This window comes from Plectropomus leopardus, chromosome 1 (assembly GCF_026936395.1).
Source record: "Plectropomus leopardus strain MGB_pleo_1.0 chromosome 1, ASM2693639v1, whole genome shotgun sequence".
Taxonomy (NCBI): domain Eukaryota; kingdom Metazoa; phylum Chordata; class Actinopteri; order Perciformes; family Serranidae; genus Plectropomus; species Plectropomus leopardus.
Window position 1 is genome coordinate 21,105,595 of NC_142176.1, and position 14,189 is coordinate 21,119,783.

At 39.4% G+C, this 14,189-nt stretch overlaps 1 protein-coding gene across 3 annotated transcripts in view; it reads right to left on the minus strand.

The window, feature by feature from the left end:
* galnt18b (UDP-N-acetyl-alpha-D-galactosamine:polypeptide N-acetylgalactosaminyltransferase 18b) overlaps positions 1 to 14,189 on the minus strand; it is a 105,185-nt gene that overhangs the window by 51,353 nt on the left and 39,643 nt on the right. Inside the window, exons 1-3 of one of the 3 annotated variants that reach the window (XM_088077515.1) lie at positions 10,427 to 10,610; positions 7,454 to 7,649; positions 2,314 to 2,480 (exon numbers count right to left, since the gene is read on the minus strand). In XM_088077515.1, coding sequence (XP_087933641.1) covers positions 2,314 to 2,480; positions 7,454 to 7,536 — 250 coding nt within the window. In that variant the 5' untranslated portion in view covers positions 7,537 to 7,649; positions 10,427 to 10,610. Of the gene's footprint in view, positions 1 to 2,313; positions 2,481 to 7,453; positions 7,650 to 10,309; positions 10,611 to 14,189 lie in introns of those variants that run through there. The other 2 variants (XM_088077521.1, XM_042486778.2) reach the window with 2 other exon arrangements.

Consider the following 14,189-nt stretch of genomic DNA (forward strand, 5'->3'; position numbering starts at 1 on the left):
TGCATCTCGGAGGTGAGCTGTGACAGTCGTGGATGACTAATGTAAAGCTGTGGATGCCTGGGAGGTTAGCTGGGGACGATGACCCCTTCAACAATCTCAGCAGCATCACGGGTCAACAGGCTAACGAAATTTAGCACAGATAAGATTCACAGTTGCGGTGATAATGATAACACCAGGCCTATCAGACGCAGTGTGACAGAGTGCTCAGGCAAAACAGGGTGAAATGCCATCAGCAAAATGTCAATGCGTGACTTGGGTCCCTGAAGGAGCTAAAGGCAACTGTTCCCTATCTCAATTACAAGATGAAAAATGAATGTTTATGGGACCTGATATGATAATCCAAGAGAGGCAAACTTTTAGGGGTTTTAGCTTTACATTTTAAACTGATAACCTGGGATATATTCAACTTTCTGGTCAATAACAACCAGAGAGAGAGTCATCATTCTTATCCAAGTGTGTTGAGATTAAGTTACCGAGACACACTACAGTGATCTATATTCAGTTCCAGCAGGCTACAGGCCATGCTACATGTTTTGCATTATTGACTTTGGTAAAAACATTTTTTCCCAATGCCAGTATTCCCCACACTGATTGCCCCTAATGGCTGTCTCAGTCCTTGTTACCAGCAGCACGGCCCATTTAAAAGTGTATTGTCTATAAATGACCTTGGCACAGTATCATTACCTTTTTATAGCCTGCTTTCTGCCTTTGTAACATAGTTGAGTCTTACACTGTAAATTACCACGTCCACTTTTCACAGGTGACTTCCAGTCTATTGCTTGTGTTTTGCATGGCAGACTAACGTCACCCATCAGTGATCTCACAAATCAGTCAGCTCAGTAATAACAAGTGAACAGAGCCCAGGAGTTTGCCAGAATATATAGTGGATATTTTTTCAACCTGACACTGTTTGCACTACATCCAATGCATGCAGATGTAAGAATTAGGGTTGCAAATGCATACAAGATATGTACAAACACTTCATCACCTTGCTGGATTGTTATCTGCCTCGGGGCATATTCCCTGGCTTTACAGCTAATTAGTGTTATTCATCTATCGGTTAAATCCAGTGAACACAGCACCTAATTAAAAACATTAAAGGATTCTAGAGGCCAGAGGAGCAGTAAATATCACAGATTTCTCCATACTTGAGGCAATAATATGTAAACTATAGGCCTCCTTTAACACAAAGCTGCTAAAGCAAACCCCCCCCACAAATCAAATATATAACTGTGCCATCTTTTTCCCTCCTGATTATCTTTTGACCATCCTAGCATCTACCTTATTCATTTGAGAGAAATACGGGTGAGTTTCCAATCTGTGCCCACTGCTACATGAACATGGCAGGTGGGAAGGATTTTGTGGTAGTAGACTTCACAGAAAGGAGAAGGTGTGTGGGTAAAATACTACTTTCAGGGTGATGAAAATACAGTTTAATAAATAGAAAGACATCTTAAACAATCATCCAGTGTTTTAGGTCTAACCTTTTATAAAGTTATTCCACCGTAAATTCTAAACTTTACAACTTCAAACGTAACGTTACTCAGCCAAACATGACACATCGCTGTCAAAAATGGAGAATAACTACATGAAAGTGTTCTGACATTACAACAATACTGTAATCTTTTGCAATTTATTTTAAAAAAACATGATTTTAGAGCACTAGAAATGCCGGCTGTTGGGGATAGTGTGAGCTGAAAACGGCTGGAATACAATGAGCGTTTGCTGTTGCCTGGACACCATGTCTCTTGGTAGTTTTTTCATGGTTTCTCACAAATCCAAAAAGTGTTAATCAAAACTATTTCGACTCGTAAGACCCTCCACCAGGGAGAGGCAAGCAATCAAGTTTGTGTGTGCGTGTATTTAGGCAGTACAGCAAACTTGCTACTGCAAGTGTCTGAAATACAGTGAGTCTATGACAATTAATATGCTATTAGTGAACAGAGTGCTTTCACAAAATAAAAGTTAACAATGCCGCTTGATCTTAGAGGTAGCACTGGGTTAGATTACTACTGCATTGTAACAAGCTAATTAGACAGACATGTTAGGGATGGTAGCTTACAGAAAAGCAGATAAACACACTTCCTTCTTCCTTCTTCCACTTTTGTGTATTTGATTTTGAAAAGGGTAAAAAAGACATCACCCCCCAAACTATTTAAATGCAGAGTATCTCTCTCACTACAGCTTCATGAACACCACTTTATCGTGTTAAGAAATCCAGGGTCTGACAGGTCTGTTGTTGCTAAGCTACAATAACTCGCCATGTGGGGGGAGGGATTTAACCAGAGGTCAGTTGCTGATGATGCTGCTTACTGTTATTGCTGTTGTCGTCCACCAGAATGATCTCTTTGAGGAGGTGGGGGGGCGTCCTGTTGATGGCAGAGTGAATGGACCGCAGGATGACGGAAAAGGCTTCATTCACAAAAATGAACACAATGCTCACTTGAGGGAGGTTTAAAGGATAAGTGAGGTTTCTGCACCTGTGGAGGACAAATAAAAATCCCTTGGTGAGGCAATGTTTAGACCCTGTCAAAAGGATTAACAGATACATTTGACATTGATTGCTAAAGAGCAGGGTAATGGCAGATTGCATGCCAACCCAGCTACTTGGCAGACTATATCAGGAACCTGTTTTCATGAATTAAGGTATAAATGCAGGAACTGGCACCAGCTCATGTCCAGCAGATTTTTGGAAATTTAACAATTAGAGTGTTACTGCAATAGTGGTGCACCTGCAATGCAGTTCGATCCATTTAGGAGGAATAAATAATTGGTCCCGTGGTTAAGTCTGACATCAATCAATTCTATCTCTTTCTATTTTATAACACTGTTTTCTGCCACCACATGCTGACATTTTAATTGTGAATAAGGAGTCCAGCCTCTTCCCCCAAGAAGAAACTGACGCCTGTTTCCAGGAAATGCAGAGAGAAGAGGCTATAAAACACAACTATGACACTCCAGGTAATGTCACTTTTAGTTTAATTTAAAGGGATGGTTCACACATTGTTGAAGTGGGGCTGTTTTACGGTACTTATCTAAAGCCTGTGCAGTAGATGTTGGTCAGCACAACCCAGTTTGGTGAAGCAGATAGGAGTACCATCATGACAGCTAGATACATATGTACTACTGTGGACAGAGGCAACAGCAAAACATATTTTTACCATCTAAGCGAACCAATATCAGCTTAAGTGTACGCTGTATTTAGAATATTTTCAGTGCCTTAGTGCAATCAGACAGCCCTTTCTGATAGGCAACTAAAGCCTTTATCTATGCTTTCTTCAAAACCACTAGACTCCATTAACAACAAGACTAGGTCAAAGCTAAGTATATGGCAGAACCATGTTATTTTTGTTCCAACATAACTGTCCTGTCCAGCCAAAAACAGCAATTTAACCTTGCAAAATATGTGAGTTGCTGGTCTAACGCTGCTTCGATTGGTTAGTTTATGTTTTATTGTGTGACTGTGGTGAATCTGAATCCTTTAAAACACCTAAGTCATACAATAACACATACAACACATACACCGCCGGTCACACGGGGGCGTTCGTTCCCAGGTCCGACCAGAGCTGAGGGGCGGAGGATGTTTTAAATGATGAGAGGGAACAGCTCCAGAGAAAGCAGATCCCCTCCACTATGTGACAGTGTCTAACATGAAAGTGTATTGTTCTGCATTTTAACATGTATTTAGGCTACATTAACTTTTGGCTGGACCTCAACAACACGTTTCATACACCTCTGGTTCCAGACCTGGAGGTTCCCACTTCACTATGGGTCTTCCAAGGAGGTTGTGAGGCTTTCTTGAAAAGCTATAAATAATGAAAATAATAAAAGAACAGTATGCCTATTTCGGCATTTTATTAATTTCTGCGAAGATAATTAAATGCAATTCACTCTCTACTAAACCGCGTCGTCCTGCATTAGAAAAGATGGACAAGCAAAAGAAATTTCTCATAAAAAAAGAAGCCTTTAAAAAAGTTATAATTGTAGGTATATAGAATCCTATAAAGAAAGTTTCAACAAATATCAGGAACTCATCCTTGATGCAATATTAACAGGAAATAATCTGCTCAAAATAAATCAGAATTGCTAACACAAACTTCCTGCAGTTAGGCATTTGGGTTAATTGTACAGTTTATCAGCTGTTCTATACTGCTATTGTTATGAATTAAATATAATATGAAATATCCCTAAAATATGTCATTTGTTTACTCAGTGATAGTAAAGAAGTCACAAAAGGAAAAAGATTGGAAACCACTGTCCAAGGTCCAGCCATATACTAGAGTTTAACCTGGTCTTGTTTGTATCTATATATTCCTTTTTTATATTTTTTACTCTGTGTTTAATGTTGCACTGAGCTACTGAAACAGGTGAATTTCCCTGGTGTTTGGATCAATAAAGGTTATCTTATCTTAAAACAGTATGCACAATGTCGCAACAAATTCTGTGGCAACGTTTCCAAAACAATCCTCTTGACATGATTGTTTCATTTAACTTTAATGAGTGAATTGTGTTTTTTTTTCTAGTCCTGTTTGGCAAATTTACTGCAACAAAATCTCATCCCTGTTACCACACCATGCTGCCAAAAGCCTGTTGTATTTACAGAGTACAGAGTTACAGAAGAGTGGGGCTTGGGCACTATTTTGGGGAAATGTGTGCAAAACGTGTGTGATTAATGTACCCCCCAGAACAGTTTTGGTTAAATGTACTGGGCAAGTGGGGAGCGAATGTTCTCAAGGGGGTTTAGTGATGTGCAATGGTGAAAATGCCCTGAAGATTTCTGCACTGTGTAAACTTTCACACCAGGATGTCACCTTGCATGCTTCTGTAACATGTGAACATGAAGGCTGTGCTGAAAACCGAGTCCCAGCCAATCGATGTGGTGTGAACACTTCCCTGTAAAGACGCTGGTGTATTGATTTTGCAGGATTGTGGTGCTTTTTTGTCCAGGAATTGATTGTCCACAGAGCACAAAAAACTGCACAAGGCTTTGAAATTTGCATGCAGCCCTTAATTTACAAGCTGCACATGGAGACAAGTACTTTGTCCTGCCACCTTCAGATAACTGTAGGGGTTTCAGACAGATATTGGTACAGTAAGAGTCAGCCATTAATCATGCCCACGACAAACAAGTGTTTCCTCAGCAGCAGCAATTTGCTGAATGCTGTGGGCAGATTGGTTTTCAATTAGAGGCACTTAGTGTTTGAGAGCCAACAACAATGTGTTTTTCAAGTGCCTCATGAGTTCCTTTGTTTATTACAGGGAAGTGAATGGTTCTCAGGGCTTAAAAAAACAGTACATAACACCAGGGTAGATAAGGTTGACCGATATGAGAATTTACACACTAGAGCTGAAATGACTGTCTATTGTTTGATAGAAAATTAATTAACTTAATAATTAATTAATTAATTTGATATTCTGTCTATACAACTGTAAACCTGATCTTTATGTTTTTTTACCGCTGGTCTGGTAAAACAAACAATTTGAGCTGGACACCTTAGGCTGTGAGAAATTATAAAAGGCATGTTTTACAATTTTGTGACATTGTATGGACAAATTGTTCAAGGATAAGATTAACTGCTTATTAAAGTCTTTAGTTGCAGCACTGTGACAATGTTAAGTACTGTTAACCGTCAGAGATTTTGTCATACTGTTTATACTATTGTGGTTTTAATCTGGATGTGTTAGGCCACTGAATTTGAAAATCACTAAGCATAACTGTCAACACTGGATTTTTACTGAATTTCCTGTGATGGCAACACAATGTCTGTCAGCAAGTCAAATGTTTTTTATCAACTGTTGGATGGATTGGCATGACGTTTTGTGCAGACATTTATGGTCCTCAGATAATGAGTCCGTCTGTGATTCCCTGACTTTTTATCAAGAGGTTCAGCATGAGGTTCTCATTTGGTGTTTTGAGTGAAATGTCCCAACAAGTAGGATGATTTGCAATGACATTTGCACAATCCCCCTTGGGATAAATAGTAATCGCTCTGGTGATCCCCTGAGAGTTTTTCTAACCCCATCATCAGGTCAAAAATTCCAGCTGGTCCAATACTTTGGTTTATGACCACATAAACCCCAAACTAATAACATCCCCATGAGCCTCAGCTCTACTTTGTGTTTACTGCTAGTTAGCTGTTGGGGGGTATGTCTTATGTTCCCTCACACCAGTACCTCCACCAACAAGGAAATGTTTTTGCACCTGTTTGTTTGTCTGTCACTTACTTAAATTGTTAGGATGAAATCTAAAAAAGTTATTGACAGATTTTAACATGGGCAATGCAAACCCAGTTGTGGAGGGGCCAGCTCTGATGCTGAGGGAACACAGAGTTCACCCAGGCCTCCAGGAACAGCATCAGGGTTTTAAAGCCAAATTTACAGTGGCCACATGTGAAATTACAACATCTGGGACTGTCACATGATGCCATTAGCCCAAAAAGGATATTTTCCAAGAGACTTCAATTTTGAGATTTCCATAAATCAGTGGATACATTTTTTCAACCCCTGCGAAATGCCTCGTTTCACTACTGGGATTTGATCCATTTGGTCCAATAACATTTTGAAAGTCTGGGAAAGCAGCACAATTAAACCGGTTTTATCCACATAGAAGTTAGGAGAGGGCTAAACCGGAAGTTAGCTGTTCAGCTGCTATAATTTTCTTGTGCGCCTGGTCTATAAGCCCTCAATGCAAAGGATCTGGGTAATTTCACACCCTGGAAATTAAATTTTTTGGTTTTATGAGCCACTGAGCAACTTTCACAGGAATGACTGGGGTGCTGCCTCCAATGCTGTATCCAGATCTCTTCATACATCTTTGGGCTGACCCCAACAACTGTTAGCATGCAAATATGCAAAATTAAGGAGGTGGACATGTTATCAACATTGTGCCTGCTTAACATCAGCATGTTAGCTTCATGACTGTGAGCATGTTAGCATACTAACAATAGCATTTAGCGTTAAGCACAGTCTCACAGCGCCTACAGCATGGCTGAAGGCTCTTAGATTATTCGAGGTGTTATATTGCTGAATAGTTATAATAATCATCATAGCATATAATATTATATTGCTATCAGAATATTGATTTATATATACTGTAATAAAGTAATTAACCATATTGCCCACTCCTATTGGGAGACACAAACATATTAGTTGATATCACAGTGTTTTGACAGTAGTAACCAAAATATTTCTTTGCAAGTGATATCACCAAGAGGTGCAGGTGAGGAGAAGAGTCAGCTTGCACAATATCAAATGGCCACTTTTGCAGCACTGGATTTGGACACACAGTTTAGGCTCAGTCTGTAATGCAAATGCAATAGAAAATAACAGAAAAATAAACAAGTCACTCAAAAATAGGACGCTTTATAGAACTATATCAACAACTAGCACCTAGTGTAATGTGACAGTAAATAAAAATGACTGTGTTTGAGCACCATTCCACCTGCAGTCTTACCCATCAGGCCTGAGGTCTGGTATTGGTCTGTCTAAAGAGAGACGATCGCTGAGGTAGCCGTTATATCCATAGTATTGGAACATCTTCAGTGCCAACCGCCGGTTGTCTGGGCCGAGCTCCTGACCCCAGTGAGCGAACAGCGACGAGTCAGAGAATGATGTGTCCTCCTGACCATCGTCTCCCCTCCCTGGAGTCTCTACAAGGCACAGGAAGACAAATGGCATGATTATTTGTCTTGGCTACAGCTTCTCAAGCCACCGGTAAGGTTGTGTGTAAGGTGACATTCAATAGATGCGGATCGTGCTAATATAATCACTGTGATAGATGCTGCTTTCCCTTGTGCTGTAATGTACTATGTTAGCAGGAGAAGGGTGGCCTGTTATTTCCAGAGACTGATTGGCTGCCCTTCAACAGAAACACCGGAGTTCATCCTGTTCATATGATCAGAGGCTCTAGTGTCCTTGAAACAAAAGAGTCAATCCCTACCAGCTGCTGGTGGGATGTTCTGTAGCTGACCTTGCTCTCTGACCTACGCAGAGAGGAGAAAGTGAAACAAATTTCCCTAAAGGTGTTGCTTGGGCACCATACACAAGCTTCATTTAATAATAAATCATGTGGTAACGTGTGATCATCTTTGGAGTGAGTGAGCCTTTCTCTCTTATATAGCAGAAGAATGTAGAACGACTTTGTGTTTAAAGGGCTGAAAACTGAAGGGTTCAAAATGAGTGCAGGCCTGACTCACTCTATAGCTGAGCAGCAGTGACAGCACTGAGAGCAGAGACATCTAACAAACACACATTTAGTGTGACAAAGAGTATATTACTGCTTGTGGTCCTTGTTGATAGACTCAGTTCATGTCCAGACTCCATAAAACACCAGTGGCATCTGTTAAAAATTCTGTCCTGCTTCCAAGAGGTTTTAATGCACTTCAGAGCAAACTTCTGAGTGTGCTTAACAGTCAGGGAGCTTTACCCACAAGCGAGTGGTTTTAATGCCCAAAAAAATACAGTACATAAAGGAGATAAAAATGGAAGTGATATCATCTTAAAGAGTGTACAATAAAAGTTTCCCAACTGCACTTGCATGATTGCAGTCTGTAGTGCCAAAGTCTCAGTGATTGTGTCTTTTTGCACCAAAAATAAAAACATGTTAACAGTGCAAAATCTTTTCCTGGTTTTCCATCTGACACAGACACGTCATTGAGTTCTAGTACATGATGGAGCATTATGCAGGGATTCAACAATGTGCCACAGTCTGGTCTGAATATTGCAGCACTTTAGTATAAATGCGGGTGTTAGTGAGAGGCTGGTGGCAGCCCAGTGAAGTTGAGAAAAATCAGGAATATTATTTCATGCACACTGAGATTAGTGAAAAAAGGGGCTAAACAAACATAAGGAGACACAAAAGAACCAAATTACCGACCTACATATACATACATACATACATACATACATACATACACACACACATATATATATGTGTGTGTGTGTGTGACAAGGTCTAAGCACAACTGAATTCCGTGTCATGATAATAATTACATATTATTAATTAAAATGTCCAACTAGCAAGAAATGGAATCTAATAAAAATGGGTGCTGTTATCATCCGTTAAGAGTTTCATTATAAGAGAAGGCATCAGCCTCATGCAGCATATTGAAACAACAAAAAAGGGGATACATTTCATTATAAAGTGTCAGTATTTCAGGTTGCGGACAGACATAATGAACAGTTTTGTTTTTCTTTTTCTGAGTAAAATAAAATGCAAGTCAGGAGAACAGTGATAAGTATGGTTTCTCCTTTTAATTAATACTATTTGTCAGAGCCATGTTTTCCACAGTTTTTATTTAAGCTATAAATGAATATGTCTCTCAAGTTTCAGAACACAATAAAGGCTAATAAATGAAAACTGAAATCCTTTTTTCAAAATCTCAGACATGAAATGAAATTGAGGAATGAACATAAATCAAGAAGCCTCAAAGACCCACAGAAGAAAGAAAAAGGCTTTGAGTCCTCAGTGACACTGCAAGCAAAAGACAAGGTTAAGCGTGTGTGTGTCTGTGTGTATGGAGGTGTCTGTGTGTGCAGTATGCATGTGTTTTAAGCAGATTGGCTAAGGTTAATATTCATGAGCAGATTGCTTTAACATACAAGTGACAAACAGTCAGCCACAGCAGAACTAAGACAACAATATGGAGGCAGGTGTGAAGGGATTACATTATGAACCAAAACAAAAGGAGCTGCTCCTGAAAAGACACCAGTTTACAGTAAATGTTTTTGGAAGCTGAACCAAATGATTGTACCAGAGTGTGTATCCTGTGTAAATAAAACATGCAGTACCTCTCTTACACATGTGGTTATTAAGATGATGTGCATATTGACCTCTAGACATGTACTGATACACACTTTCACTAAATATTTATATTTATATAAATATTCTCTGCAAAAAAATCATATCAAAATCTCTAAAAACCCACTGTAGACTACCTGCTCAGCATCAAACATTAGACGACGACAGGTAAGAGATTAACGTTAGCTGGTGAACAATGTGGAGCATTTAACCATTAAATAGCCAGATATTTCCCTCAGGAGTTTGTACAGACAAAAAAACAGAGGTAGAAAGACAATATATGGCTGTTTTTTTGCTAGGAAGAAACTCCAAATGAATAATAATGTTGCTCCATAACTGCTGGTCGGGTCAATATGCAACTGTTAGCTAACAAGTTCGGCACGCCAACCGACACAGTGATAGCAGTGTTGGGCTCCTTACTCCAAAAAAATCTACTTGTTACTCTTTACAAAAGTAATGCCACTTCTTTAATTATTAAACATTAATTCGTTACACTACTCGTTATATTACCTTTACACTCCACAATATAGGTAATTACGTCTTTTGTCAAAATTCCGACTTCGCAGGTGCGCCGCTGTGGGTCAGGCTAATCTCTGGTAGACTCAACTAAGGCAAACAGCTCTTTACCTGGCGGTCTTGTGTTGCCTGTGACGGGTATTTTGCGAAGTCAGCCGTGGAGTTAGGAAATATTTCATCCATCACAAGCCGCATTAGTCTTTTGTTACTGGCAGCCTGCAGCTGTGCACGATTAAAATGTAGGTTGTTTAGAGCCAGTGTAACGGCTACAGCCATCCTCCGCGCCGCGCGGGGTATTTCCTGGAGCCTCAGGTTGTTGAGCTGCAGTATCAAGCGTTTCAGAGCTGACAGCTGACAATTTCAGGTCCTGTTGAATTAATGTTACTACCGCTAATGTTACCCAGAGCAGCAATGTTCTTGTAATTTTTCCTCTCGACAAATACAAAGTAACGTGAATGTTTCCGGCTGCTGAAGGCTCGCATTTCCATCATCCATACTGGTTTACCGATTTGCGATGTTCATGCATGTGCCATTAGGAAAATCAATCCCGCGCTGTGAATGATTTTTGGATTTCCTATCAGTAGAGGCGTGACAACAAAAGTGAGGTTGTACTAGCAGTGTTGGGAAGGTTACTTTTATGAGATAATTCGCTACAGATTACTAGTTACCCTGTTGAAAATGTAATGTGTTAAGTAACCTTTTTAATTACTTCATTGAAGCAACTTGACTTATTACACTGAATTACTTACTTAACTTACTAGATTAAAATATGTAAAAAAAAAAAAAGACATCCCTGCACAGCAAAAAAGATGTAAACCAACAGAGTGAATGTTTTATTCTTCATTATGGGGTCAACAGATTATCGCCCGGCTGATTATCAGACCAATATTTGGCATTTTGCTGATTATCTGTATCAACACTTTATTTAATGATCAGCAATAAAACTGATTAATTATAAAGTGCTTAGAAAATGTCAGCATGGGAAGAACTTTTACTTTAAAAAACCTTGAGGAGCTATTTTTATTTATTTATTTTTTAATTGATGTTGCTGGGAACATGCTGTATATGATGTTGAAAGTCTCAGTTTTAATGCAATATTTGCCGAAGGCATTTAAACAAAGGTTTTTGTTGGAGTTTGTTATATTCCAAATTCTAAATATTGACAGAAAGATATTTATTTTTATTGTAAATGCATATTGGTTCCAAATATTGGTTATGGGTCTCATTAACTACTAATAATCAGTATTGGTATCAGCCCCGAAAGACCAATATTGGTTGATCCCTTTCCTTTATATAAACTTTTTACCAAAAAGAATATATTAATTTGTAACCCCTTTTAAATCACCAACATCTTGATTCATAACTGTAATTAAATTGCATATTTTTTTCTCAGTAATTGTAAGTAATAACAATCACATTTGTTTTGTAATTTAATTACTTAAACTTAGTTACATGTATCTAGATATTTCCCAAAACGGGTTAAAGGGAACATTTCCAGACTCTAAAGGTGAGCATTTCCATTTTCCAAGTTAGTTTGCTGCTTTGTGACATTCATGTCCAGCAGGATTAACATTACAAAAGTGAATCTGGGGATGTGAGTAACAACATTTTAAATCAGTAGTGTGTTGACAACAGAATTAAGGTTTTAACAAGTTGCTTGGGTTTGGGGTAACTGTAATAGTATTTCTAAAATGTCATCAGCAGTAACACTACTTGTTAGTGGGAAAGTAATGTCATTACTGTAACACGTTACTGCCCAACACTTACAACAGGTCAGTGTTTTGCGCAGAATTTGTTTTTGCTTCCCCCATATGGCCAAAACTGCTGTTGCAGGTGTGAAGGAATAATTTAACAATTTGGGAAGAGGCCTTTTTGCTTTATCTCCAAGGCATAAATTAGTGGATTGACCTTGTTTCCCAGGGTTAATTATCATCATTAATGGCAATTCTCAAATATTTGAGTCAACTGTTTATTTTAAACAAAATTATTAAAGCTATGAAGAGCAAGTATGGTGACGCATTTCGGGGAGGTGGTTGTGAATCACGATAGCAGCATAGCAGGGATGCCAGAGCTGAAATGAGGAGCGCATGCTGACCCAAGACCATTCTGCCCTCTCAGGGACAGAGACAAGCCATAAATCAGCCGCCATTACACACTGCATGCATAGGCTGTTATTATACATAGTGTATGTTGGCTAGCTGAGGCTGTGTCCTAACCGCAGCGGCCACAGGTTCAACTCCAACCTGTGGCCCTTTGCTGCATGTCATCCCCTCTCTCTCCCCCCTTCATATCTAAAGCCCATTAGCTTAGCTTACCACAATGACTGGAAATGGAGTAAAACACCCAAACTTGACTGTCCGAAGGTAGAAAAAAAATTTGTGGAGCAGCAAATCTAACTCTGCATACCATCTAAGATGTGGCAAAAAGCAAATACCGGGACATGTAGTGCTATCAGTCTGACTTTACAGCTTTACTTCGGCCCTCAGGAGGCAATATAGATCTTTACTGATTCATTGTGGTTCCAGTGTTGGCTCTCAACAGCTCTAAACTGTTACCTCTAAACGGTGAGGTCCTGTGTAAATAACACAACAAATGTATTAAATGGGATATTTTTCCAAAGCAAACTGTCTTATTTTCTATGATAATGTATGCATTTTAGCTGTAATGACAGCTTTAGCTGCAGCAAAGCAGTGATGCTAATTAAGAACTACCCGAGTCCCTTTCGTTTACTATACCAATTGTGGTATCCTACTGTAATGTACACACACAGTTATCCATCTTTCACACACCACAATGTCATAGCTGTTTTTTTAATAAAGTACTCAGTGAAACATTAAAAAATCAAACAGTCATCCAGCATCCAAGTTGAGAGAACAGTGCACAGTGAACGGAATGAGCCCGAGGCAGAATAACTTCAACCCCTAACATTCAACACACAGTTGTTAAAAGTTTCACGGCTGTGAAGCAGAGGGGAAGTGTCTCAGCTCTTGATAAGACAACACTGTGATTAGACTGAGGACAGGATAAAAGTTCTGAAAGTCTTTCAATACTGGCAAGTACGCCTGAAGGCCCATTCATTGCACTTCTACTGGTGATGATTAATTAAGCCTACAGAGACCGTCTCCTCTGTGGTGAATCCCTAAAGCAGCAGGTAGGACAAGTTGGTGTTATTTGGACAGGGTAACCTTGGAAACATTGTCTGTTTGGTGTGTTGTTTCGGTGGTGATCATAAAGTAGAAGATTGACAAAATGCAGGTACAACCTCTGTAACGGCTTCAAATAAATCACGAAATATGTCACATGACTTGTTTTTCATCAAGCAGGTCATGTGACGTTCTTTAACCTTGCTGTTTGGAGAGTGGTTTCCTCTTGAGTACGCATTCAGTCTACTCACCTTGGTGCTAACTCAAGTAAAGCTCAGCCAAATACCTGAGGCAAAAACAAGTGCATATGTATGTGTGTGTGTGTGTGTGTGTGTGTGTGTGTGTGTGTGTGTGTGTGTGTGTGTGTGTGTAGACAGGTGAAGTATTCCCAAAGCTTCCCAGCAGCACTCCAGGCGTGTGTGGAGTGCAGCACTAAGTGTGCTTCGACAGCGAAGGAACTGAGTTATTGTTGTCTACTCGCACAGTAGCAGGAGGAGAGGCAGGATAAAAGATATGCACATGCAACATGTACACACTGAAGAAACTAAATCACTGGAGACTGAACTTAGACACTTAACAAAGAAGTCACTGAAAGAGAACAATGCACCTCCAGGATAAACATGAACTTTCTTTTTAGAGGCACAGCAACACATGTTAAATTATTGAATTTGATCCCATAAAAGATAGTTAAATGTGATAAAACTGCCTTACAATGCACAGATTTTATCAAA